The 12,257-nt window shown below is 39.2% G+C and overlaps 1 protein-coding gene and 1 pseudogene across 1 annotated transcript; one reads left to right on the top strand and one right to left on the bottom strand.

The window, feature by feature from the left end:
* Positions 1-613: 613 nt before the first annotated feature.
* Positions 614-1,537, bottom strand: LOC138092633 (olfactory receptor 8J3-like). The gene has a single exon (XM_068988694.1). It carries the CDS (start codon positions 1,535-1,537, stop codon positions 614-616), a length of 924 nt encoding a protein of 307 aa, XP_068844795.1.
* Positions 1,538-7,812: 6,275 nt separating this feature from the next.
* LOC138092995 (olfactory receptor 8J2-like) lies at positions 7,813-8,764 on the top strand (annotated as a pseudogene).
* The last annotated feature ends 3,493 nt before the right edge of the window (positions 8,765-12,257 follow it).

The following is a 12,257-nucleotide window of genomic DNA, read 5'->3' as shown; positions in this document are numbered from 1 at the left end:
ATAAATATTTCTTTATATTTTTAGCCTTGTCTGGGAGTCCCAGGTAGTTCAGTGGTAAAGCACGCACCTGCAGGAGACTCAGGGGACGTGAGTTTTATCCCTGGATCAGGGAGATCTCCTGGAGGAAGAAATGGCAACCCATTTGAATATTCTTGCCTGGAAAATTCAATGGACAGAGGAGCCTGGTGGGCTACAGTCCAAGGGGTCTCAGAGTGTCAGACGTGACTGGGCACATGCACACACGCATGCACGGGCACACACACACACAACCTTTCCTGGGATACTGAAATCTCCACACCTACGAGCCTCAAGACCAGTGAACTGCACAGATTTTGTACAAAAAATATGGATCTGACTTTCACTAGCTGTTTATCCCCAAAATTTCTGTGGCTGTTGTCTCACATGTTTCACTTTTTAGATTAGAAAAAAAGGGCTTGTATTTAAGATTTCTGTTTGAAAGATGTGGACTGGGACCTTTTCTCAAAACAAAAATTGTAAAATCAGAAAATCATCCATTCCTTTAGCTTCTAATGTTGTTCAGACTGTATCCCACACAGTGGTAGCCTATCTTAACCATCTCTTTAGTGACCTATAGAGTTCTAACACTACATTACTAATTGGTCAGAAATTTCCTCAAGGCAGCCTTCACGTCCTTGTTCCTCAGGCTGTAAATCAAGGGATTCAGCATGGGAATCACCAGTGTATAAAACACAGAAGCCATTTTATCAGTATCCAGTGAATGGTTATTTCGAGGCTGCAAATACATGAAAAGCAGAGTTCCATAGAAGACTGACACAGCTGTCACATGTGAGGCGCATGCGGAGAAGGCTCTTTTCCTTCCTTCTGATGAACGTATCCTTAGAATGGACAAAATGATGTTGAAATAAGATGCTACAACTACAGTTATGGAAAACATCAAGTTTGTAGATGCAGATATGAAGACTACTGTTTCTGGAAAGGAAGTATCAGAGCAAGACAAGGCTAACAGAGGGACGGTATCACAGTAAAAATGATTGATTACATTAGAAGAGCAATAAGACACAGAAAATATACAACATGAAACCACAACAGCTGTGAAAAAGCTATAGAGGTATGTGAGGGAAACTAGCAGAAAGCAGGCCTGTCGAGACACCACCACCATGTAGAGCAGGGGGTTACAAATGGCCACATAGCGGTCATAGGCCATCACAGCTAACATGAGCACCTCAGCTACAATGAAAACCAAGAACGCTCCCAGTTGGGTGGCACATTCGTAGAAGGAGGTGGTATGCTTTTTTACTAAAAAGTTGACTAGCATTTTAGGGGCTATGACACTTGAATTGCAGAGATTGATGATAGCTAAGTGCCGAAGGAAGAAATACATGGGGGTCTGAAGCCGAGAGTCCACACTGGTGAGGGTGATGATGCTTAGGTTCCCTGTCACGGTCAGTCCATAAATGAGCAGGAAGACAAAGAAGAGAGGGATCTGGAGGCCTGGGCGTTCTGAGACTCCTGTGAGAATAAACTCAGTGACTTGGGTGAAATTTCCATTAGCCATGTATGAGTTTGGAAAGTCACCTATACGGAAGAAAAAGTTACTTGGTTAGAAATTAAGGATTTATCTTCTAAGACTGTCAATAGATGGCAAAAGCATCCCTTGGATGAGATTTCCTCAAAGAATTTATTAAACTCATGTTTCTGGTCTATTAAATCAAATTTGAAATCATCTATTAAAGAGAATATTCAAGTGTGGCAAAAAAATAGATGATCCAACATTATGAATATTTCAAAGATCCAATCCATTGAATTTTATTAAGTTATGTATATCTTATCAGCTTGAAAATATTTAAAGCCATGATTTATATCATGGCATCATATTGATATCTTCTGCACTGAGTGTGAGAAACTCTTGAGTAATTATATGCTTCCAAATAATTCAATATTCCTTGTGATCTCTAATTTGAAAATATTTTCTTCTTCTGAATAATGCATGATCTAGTCATTTTTAAATATTATTTAGTTGTGAAATCACATCCAACTCTTTTTTAGTGACCCCATGGACTCTAGATTGTCAGGCTACTCTGTCCCTGTCATTTTCCAGGCAAGAATACTAGAGTGGGTTGCTATTTCCTCCTCCAGAGGATCTTCCTGATCCACGGATCAAACCAGCGTCTCTTGCATTGGCAGGTGGATTCTTCACCACTGTACCACTGATCCAGTCACTATTCTGCCCTCTTTTCTTTATTCCATCTTTGTACTAACATTTATTCAGTGTAGACTGAAATTACAAATTCTGTCATTTTTACACTTTTGATAATTTTTATTGATATAATAATGCTAAACATTTCATTTTCATAAGGCTTTTCTGAAAATTACATTGTATATATTTGCCAAAGTATCAGCATGGATTTATAATGTTTTCCTAGAAATATCTGCTTGAAGGATGGCTTCCTGTTACTAACTAAGCCAATTATAGTCCATTCTCACTTTTAAATGATCTCAGTAATGGTCTGTGGCCTTAAATATTCTATCACAATCTCTTATATGAAAAGGCAAAATTTAGATCCAGAGAATCAACACTATTTCATCATTTAATATAAGATCTACCCTTTAATGAAAAGTTAATTATGTATATGTATAAAATAATCATAATAATAAAATCGGCAAGATGATACTTTGGGGAATGGTGGGTATGTTTACAGTATAGATTTTTGGTAACTGTATCACTAATATATACTTATCTTCAAATTCATCAAATTCTATACATTAACCACATACAGCTCTTTTATGTCAAAGATAACTCAGTAAAGTGATTTTTAAAACATATGTATCATAATTTCCTGACCAGAAAAAGTTATTGATATCTCTTCTCCTAAAGAAGAGATTTGATATCTCTTCTCCTAAAGAAGATTTAAAAAAAAAAATCTGCAATGAAATAAAAAATGAAGCAGTGATATAAAACAATTGAAGAAATAAGGTGGTAATAACACCAAACATTTTTGAGTATTTGATATTAGTTGTTTTTGACTCCAAATCATTCTTTCTCTTAACACTTTGAGTCATATTAGAAGGCTGAGTTTCCAAGAATTGACACTTTCAAACTGTGGTGCTGGAGAAGACTTGTAAGAGTCCTTTGGACAGCAAGGAGATCAAACCAGTCGATCTTAAAAGAAATCAACTCAATGTTCATTGAAAGGTCTCATGCTGAAGCTCCAATCCTTTGGCCATATGATGCAAAGAACCTGACGCTGGGAAAGATTGAGGGAAGGAGGAGGAGGGGGTGACAGAGGATGAGATGGTTGGATGACATCACTGACTCAGTGGACATGGGTTTAAGCAAATTCTGGGAGATAGCGAAGGAGAGGGAAGCCTGCCACACTGCAGTTCATGGGGTCACAAAGAGCTGGGCAACAGCAATATAATCTTGTTCGTTTCCTACTTGTTCCAAGAGATGTTAAAGTTTCAGTTACTTTATTTGCCCCTCACCTCTGGACCTGGCTGTTTGGCTGGTTTAGTCACGACATCGTGTCCAACTCTTGTGACCCCATGGACTTTAGCCTGCCAGGCTCCTTTGCCCATGGGATTCTCCAGGCAAGAATATTGGAGTGGGTTGCCATTTCCTTCTCCAGGGGATCTTCCTGACCCAGGAATCAAACCTATATATATATAAAGGAGGTTTATCTTGGGGAGTTCAGTTCCCTATATATGGAGGCTGAGAAATTCCACAGTCTTCTGCCTACAATGTATAAAGCCAGGAAAGCCAGTGGTATAATTCAGTCCCAGTCTGAAGGCCTGTGTACCTCTGGACCTGCTGCTGCTGCGGCTGCTAAGTGGCTTCAGTCGTGTCCAACTCTGTGCGATCCTGTAGACCACAGCCCACCAGGCTCCCCCATCCCTGGGATTCTTCAGGCAAGAACACTGGAGTGGGTTGCCATTTCCTTCTCCAGTGCATGAAAGTGAAAAGTGAAAGTCAAGTCGATCAGTCGTATTAGACTCTTAGCAACCCCATGGACTGCAGCCTACCAGGCTCCTCCACCCATAGCATTTTCCAGGCAAGAGTACTGGAGTGGGGTGCCATTGCCTTCTCCAACCTACTATTCCAATAATGAGGACAAAACAAAACAAATAATGAGGACGAAACAAAACAAAAGGGCTAGAATAAAACACATAAACAAGATAACTGTAGATTATTTTAAGTACCATAAGTAAATTACACAAAAATGATGTATCAAGATAATCTGGGGGAATTGCTTCTTAGATGTTGTTAGGAGAATTCCTTTCTGAGGGTGAAGTTTCAACTAAAATCTAAAGAATGAGAAGTAATCAAGTACTGAATAAATCACAAGAAGAATATCCCAGGATTCCAGGCATCTTTAAGAGATACATTCATAATTATAATAAAGAGTGTATTTCCTAAAGATGCTGTCCTGAGAGAGAAAATCTTTTTTGTTTTTGTTTGTTTGTGTCATGGGAACTTAACAGAGGCTAGTGTTTCCTTTAATGCCAGAGTCACTGAATAATAGTGAGTATGAGTAAAATCAGATAATGTAGGCCACAATAAATATTTGGATTTTTTTCTAAGTAAATTGTAAAAAACTGATAGGTTTTTGGGTAGGTGGGTAACAAGGTCAGCTTTACATTTATAGAAAATTCTACTCTTGCAGTTTCAAAGATAATGAACTATGTGATTGGAAAGGGGTAGAAATTATAGGTTGGAAGCGGGTAGAAAATATATGTGGAAAGGGAGTAGAAAATCGAGGAGGGGCGTAAAATTTTAACAGTGAGCTAAGCAGTGTTATGGGATTTCTGGCAGAAGACAATGATCCAAAGTAGAAAACTTGGAAATAGAGAGCACAGGTAAATTTAACAATTGGAAGAAGAAAAAAGATAATATCTGAGATGTAATTTGTGTTACATTAGGAACAGGAAAGGGATTTGATTTAGGTCATACCTGAATGGTCTAGTGGTTTTCCCTGCTTTCTTCAACTTAAGTCTGAATTTGGCAATAAGTAGTTCATGATCTGAGGCACAGTCAGCTCCATGGTTCTTTGTGCTAACTGTATAGAGCTTCTCCATCTTTGGCTGCAAAGAAAATAATCAATCTGATTTCAGTGTTGGCCATCTGGTGATGTCCATGCATAGAGTCTTCTCTTGTGTTGTTGGAAGAGGGCGTTTGTAATGACCAGTGCATTCTCTTAGCAAAACTCTATTAGCCTTTGCCTTGCTTCATTTTGTACTCCAAGGCCAAATTTGCCTGTTACTCCAGGTGTTTCTTGACTTCCTACTTTTGCTTTCCAGTCCCCTATAATGAAAAGGACATCTTTTTGGGGTGTTAGTTATAAAAGTTTTTGTAGGTCTAAATAGAACCATTCAAATTCAGCTTCTTCAGCATTACTGGTTGGGGCATAGACTTGGATTACCTTGATATTGAATGGTTTGCCTTAGAAATGAACAGAGACCACTCTGTCGTTTTTGAGATTGCATCCAGGTACTGCATTTCAGACTCTTTTGTTGACTATGATGGCTACTCCATTTCTTCTAAGGGATTCTTGCCCACAGTAGTAGATATAATGGTCATCTGAGTTAAATTCCCCCATGCCATTCCATTTCACTTCGCTCATTCCTAAAATGTCGATGTTCAGTCTTGCCATCTCCTACTTGACCACTTCCAATTTGCCGTGATTCATGGACCTAACATTCCAGATTCCTATGCTATATTGCTCTTTACAGCATCAGGGTTTATTTCCATCACCAGTCACATCCACAACTGGATATTGTATATGCTTTGGCTCCATCCCTTCATTCTTTCTGGAGTTATTTCTCCACTGATCTCCAGTAGCATATTGGGCACCTACTGACTTGAGGCGTTCATCTTTCAGTGTCCTATTTTTTTGTCTTTTCATACTGTTCATGGGGTTCTCAAGGCAAGAATAATGAAGCGGTTTACCATCCCTGGAGAAGGAAATGACAATGCACTGGGCTATTAGTAAAGTGCTTCCCTGGTAGCTCAGATGGTAAAGAATCCACCTGCAATGCGGGAGGCCTGGGTTCAGGTTAATGTATGGAATAGATATGCTTAGCCACTTCCCAAGTGGCACAGTGGTAATGAATCTGCCTGCCGACACAGTGGAGAAGGGAAAGGCTACTCACTCCGGTATTCTTGCCTGGAGAATTACTTGGAGAGATTATCCTGGCAGGCTATAGTCTATGGAGTCGCAAAGAGTTGGTCATGACTGAGCGACTTTTACTTTTTCATTAGTAAGTGTGCTAACTACTAACCACCAACTAAACAAACAAAAAAACACACCCAAAACATCATAGAAACAGACTACTGATAAATATCCTATAAAGGCTCTTGGGCTGCCCTGGTGGCTCACTGGTAAAGAATCTGCCTGCAATGCAGGAGACTCAGGATATACAGATTCTGTTCCCTGGGTTGGGAAGATCCCCTGGAGGAGGAAACGGCAACCTACTCCAGTATTCACACAAGGAAAGTCCCATTGACAGAGAAGCCTGGTGGGCTGCAGTCCATAGAATCACAAAGATTTGGACATGACTGAGCAACTGAACAGACGTGCCCGCACACACACACACACACACACACACACGAGGCTCTTTGAGTAACTGAATCTCACTGAGCCTAAATTATCTCATCAGACATATAAATAATTAATCATACACACATTCTGGGACACTCCTGCAGAACAAAGAAATCATCATTCAAAGTGCCTCTGTATGTGCTGGCATGGACAACAGTACTATTAAATAATGTTAGACTCTATGATTTCCGTATAGAAGCAGAAAAACCGATCAACCTTTAACAAATCAGAACTATACATTATGTATTTAAAAAAATAAAAATGAGCTTTAAGTTATTTAAAGGAAACACATACAAGAAAGGGTTGCTAGAACAAAATAAAAAGTTTGAGTTGCTAAAAGACAGAGATTAGATAAGAGCAATTTATTTTACAAAAGAAAGGAAAGGTGATTTCCAAAAAGCAGATTCAGAATGTCTGAATGATATTAAAAATGAACAGTAGCAAAGTGTAAATTTGCTTGTGGCAACTGAATCCGAGAAGTATTGTAATTATTGTTAAGGAAAAAACAGACTATTGCATAAGTTTTCCACAGAAATACTAAAATAACCAGTATGATGACAATATATGAGAGGGTGGGAAGGCCTGTAGCAGCTAAGAGAAAAATAACTAGATGTCACTTGAGCTCATCAGCTTCTTATAGGACCTCTATTTTATCTCAAGAAACACAAACACACAGAAAGGCATGCATGTGTATATAAATAAACACCTACACATATATAGATGCCGTATAATTTTACAAGTGCTAAGTCACTTCAGCCATGTCTGACTCTGCGACACTATGGACTGTAAACTGCCGGGCTCCTCGGTCCACGGATTCTCCAGGCGAGATTACTGGAGTGCCATTTCCTTCTCCAACATACATATACAAGCAGCATATTTGCATGAGACATTAATATAATTTACATGTGCATGTAAATATAAATACTTCTCATCATGCAATTTATGTATGTTTATCCAATAAAAACCATATCCTATAGTACATAAATACTTCAATTGCTTGGTCAGACAGTTCTAAGATCCTGAAATGGAACTCTGGAGAGTTTGTATTGCTGAATTTGATGAAAAGATGAAAAGACAATTGAGAAAGTTCTGAAACTTTTAAGTGTTTGTCAACAGAAGTGAACTGATTTTCAGTGAAACACTTAACAATATGGCATGCAACAAAAACAGAGGCCACTTTACAGTCTATTAATCTATTTCCATTTTCCCCACTAAGCTGAAATCAGCGAAATACATGGCTCCAGGGAATCGCACTCAAGTGACTGAGTTCATTCTAATGGGAATCTCAGACCGTCCAGAACTCCAGATTCCTCTTTTCTGTGTGTTCCTGGTCATCTATGGACAGATTGTAACAGGGAACCTGGGAATCGTCATCCTCACCAGCGTGGACTTTCCGCTTCAAACCCCCATGTACTTTTTCCTCAAGCACTTGGCTATAACCAATTTGGACAATTCTTCTGTCATGGCCCCCAAAACGTTGGTTAACTTCTTGGTTACAAAGAAAACCATATCTTATTATGGATGTGCAGCCCAGCTAGGTGGATTCATAGCTATTGTTGTGGCTGAGATTTTCGTGCTGGCTGCCATGGCCTATGATCACTATGTGGCTATTTGCAGCCCTCTGCTCTACTGGCTGGTGGTTTCTCCAGGGATCTGACTTCTCCTGATGGCCCTTATTGACACCTACAGTCTGACCACAGCACTGACGGTCTCCTCCTGTGTGTTTTCCATGTCATACTGCTCGTCCAAAGTGATCAACCATTTTTACTGTGATAATGTCCCTTTGTTAGCATTGTCTTGTTCTGATACTTACGTTCCAGAAACAGCAGTGTTTACCTTTTCAGGGACCAATTTGTTTTTCTCTATGATTGTTGTTCTAACATCCTATTTCAACATCATCCTTGCCATTTTGAGGATATGTTCTTCAGAAGGGTGACAAAACCTTTTCCACCTGTGCGTCTCACATGGTGGCTGTCACTGTGTCCTATGGGACTCTTCCCTTCATGTATTTGCAGCCAAGGACCAACCACTCATTAGATACTGATAAGATGGCCTCGGTCTTCTATATCCTGGTGATTCCAATGCTGAACCCCCTCATTTACAGCCTGAGGAACAAGGACGTGAAGGATGCATTGAAGAGATTCCTGGATAACCCAAGTCAGTCACTCAGATTAATGCAAATTTAAAACAACAGCTATCTTCATTTAAGAATTAAATCCTGCTAAGTGAAGAGGTAGTAAGTTGTTAAAAATTCCATTAATATCAACAGAGAAAGCTTAGTCCTTTTCATTCCAACTTCAAGTACCCAATATTCCCCATTTTAAAAGCCATTAATTGTTCAAAGAAAACATACTAATATAAATAACACACAATAATTTGAAAATAAATACAATCTAAAATAAAATATATGTTAGAAAAATATTTTTATAATTTTTTAAAATATAAATTTATTTATTTTAATTGGAGGCTAATTAATTTATAATATTGTAGATGATCTGACTCTTAACAACCGTCCAAAAATTGATTCCAACATAAATCCAACTTAGCTGTCAAGATTTTTCTTTCTTGTTAAAAAATTATAAAAATATTTTTCTTCACAAGAAAGAAAAATCCTGATAGCTAAGGTGGATTTATGTTGGAATCAATTCTTGGATGGTTGTTAAGAGTCAGATCATCTTCCTTGCCACAGACATGTTGACATTTTGTTTGATTATTAAAAGTTTTATTATTTTTTGCAGCATTTTACCTATTAAGTTATCAACCTTTCTGAACTCATTGATATCTTGCATCTAACCAAATTTATATCACAAAAAATAAAGCTTTCAGGTATAATGAAACCTAATAAAAAAAAACTTTTTCAAAAAAAAATTGTTGAAACAAATAGGCAAGCACATCAACCATGTACCAGTTTTCAAGGAAGCAAGATAGAAAAAGGAATTTTTCTGCCAGCTCTAATTTTTATTAGTCAAAGCTTACCCTGTGGGACATTGTCACCTGTAATTCCAAATTATGCTTACTTGAGTGCTCAAGTGGTTACAAAACATTCATGTCCAAACCATTAGAGCAAAACCTTGTTGGTGCTTAGGGGAGACAAGAAACACAGGACATAGTCATGAAGCAAGGTCTGAGAATACCTGTGAAAGTTCAGTTCAGTCAGTTCAGTCACTCAGTCATCCATGAATCGCAGCATGCCAGGCCTCCCTGTCCATCACCAACTCCCGGAGTTCACTCAAACTCATGTCCCTCGAGTTGGTGATGCCATCCAACCATCTCATCCTCTGTTGTCCCCTTCTCCTCCTTCCCTCAATCCCAGCATCAGGCTCTTTTCCAATGAGTCAACTCTTCCCATGAGGTGGCCAAAGTACTGGAGTTTCAGCTTCAGGACCAGTCCTTCCAATGAACACCCAGGACTTATCTCTTTCAGCATGGACTGGTTGGATCTCCTTGCAATCCAAGGGACTCTCAAGAGTCTTCTCCAACACCACAGTTCAAAAGCATCAATTCTTCAGCACTTAGCTTTCTTCACAGTCCAACTCTCCCATCCATACATGACCACTGGAAAAGCCATAGCCTTGACTACACAGACTTTGTTGGCAAAGTAATGTTTCTGCTTTTGAATATGCTACCTAGGTTGGTCATAACTTTCCCTCCAAGGAGTAAGTGTCTTTTAATTTCATGGCTGCAATCACCATATACAGTGATTTTGGAGCCCCCCAAAAATAAAGTCTGACACTGTTTCCACTGTTTCCCCATCTATTTCCCATGAACTGATGGGACCAGATGCCATGATCTTAGTTTTCTAAATGTGAAAAGTTAGGAACGAGGAAAAAACAACTACAGGGCCTCTCATCCTGTAGCTGCAATAGAACTAATTATTAAGAGCTTCATAAATTTGCATGCATATATCCAGTATCTTGGTACTGTAAATTCATTTTTAGTGTTCATAATAAAACTACAATCATATACCATTGCCTCCTTTCAGCTAGCAAAGTTTAACTTACATGACATTATGAAAAGCTGTTAGAGGTGTTGTTGTTTAGTAGCAAAGTCATATCTGACTCTATTGTGATCCCATAAACTGTAGTCTCCCGGTCTCTTCTGCCCATGGGATTTTCCAGGCAAAAATACTGGAGTGCATTGCTATTTTCCTTCTCCAGGGGATATTTCCAATCCAGGGAATGGACCTAAGTCTCCTGCATTGGCTGGTGGATTCTTTACCTCTGAGCCACCAGGAATACAGTTCAGTTCAGTCACTCAGTCTTGTCCAACTCTTTTCAAACCCATGGACTGCAGCACACCAGGCCTCCCTGTCCATCACCAACTCCCGGAGTTTACCTTTACCAGGGCTACAGGTGTTAGTAAATAAATAATCCCCAAATTTTCTCAATATATAAACTGATAGAATCACTATGAAACATCTCTGATGTATCTATTAGATGCAAAAGTATTTATACACTATGACTAATAATTTTGAAGTATTATCCAAGTACTAAACACATTATTGTGTATGGGTAACTTGAGGAATAAAAATATGTGACCTGCATCATTATCCGTAATAAAGAATATTCAAAAGTAACTATAATGTCTATGTAGCTCAAATGTGTGAATCAAATCTGTACCATCAAGATAGTTAATCTCAAACTTTTAAGGTTGAGCAAGAAAAGAGCATACATACACATACATATATGTAACACCAATCACAAATTACATATACATAGACATATACAATGACACATGTATATCAGTTGAGTTCAGTTCAGTCACTCAGTCGTGTCTGACTCTTTGCGACCCCATGAATCACAGCACGCCAGGCCTCCCTGTCCATCACCAGCTATCGGAGTTCACTCAGACTCATGTCCGAGTCAGTGATGCCATGCAGCCATCTCAACCTCTGTCGTCCATTTCTCCTCCTGCCCCCAATGCCTCCCAGCATCAGAGTCTTCTCCAATGAGTCAACTCTTCTCATGAGGTGGCCAAAGTACTGGAGTTTCAGCTTTAGCATCATTCCTTCCAAAGAAATCCCAAGGCTGATCTCCTTCAGAATGGACTGGTTGGATCTCCCTGCAGTCCAAGGGACTCTCAAGAGTCTTCTCCAACACCACAGTTCAAAAGCATCAATTCTTTGGTGCTCAGCCTTCTTCACAGTCCAACTCTCACATCCATACATGACCATAGGAAAAACCATACCTTGACTAGACGGACCTTTGTTGGCAAAGCAATGTCTCTGCTTTTGAATATGCTATCTAGGTTGGTCCTAACTTTTCTTCCAAGGAGTAAGCGTCTTTTAATTTTATGGCTGCAGTCACCATCTGCAGTGATTCTGGAGCCCCCAAAAATAAAATCTGACACTGTTTCCACTGTTTCCCCATCTGTTTGCCATGAAGTGATGGGACTGGATGCCATGATCTTCATTTTCTGAATGTTGAGCTTTAAGCCAACTTTTTCACTCTCCACTTTCACTTTCATCAAGAGGCTATTTAGTTCCTCCTCACTTTCTGCCATAAGGGTGGTGTCATCTGCATATCTGAGGTTATTGATATTTCTCCCAGCAATCTTGATTCCAGCTTGTGTTTCTTCCAGTCCAGCACTTCTCATGATGTACTCTGCATATAAGTTAAATGATCAGGGTGACAATATACAGCCTTGACGTACTCCTTTTCCTATTTGGAACCAGTCTGC

This window comes from Capricornis sumatraensis, chromosome 16 (genome assembly GCF_032405125.1).
Source record: "Capricornis sumatraensis isolate serow.1 chromosome 16, serow.2, whole genome shotgun sequence".
Lineage (NCBI taxonomy): Eukaryota > Metazoa > Chordata > Mammalia > Artiodactyla > Bovidae > Capricornis > Capricornis sumatraensis.
The sequence above is the reverse complement of the archived record's forward strand: the minus strand, read 5'-3'. Positions and strand labels throughout refer to the sequence as shown.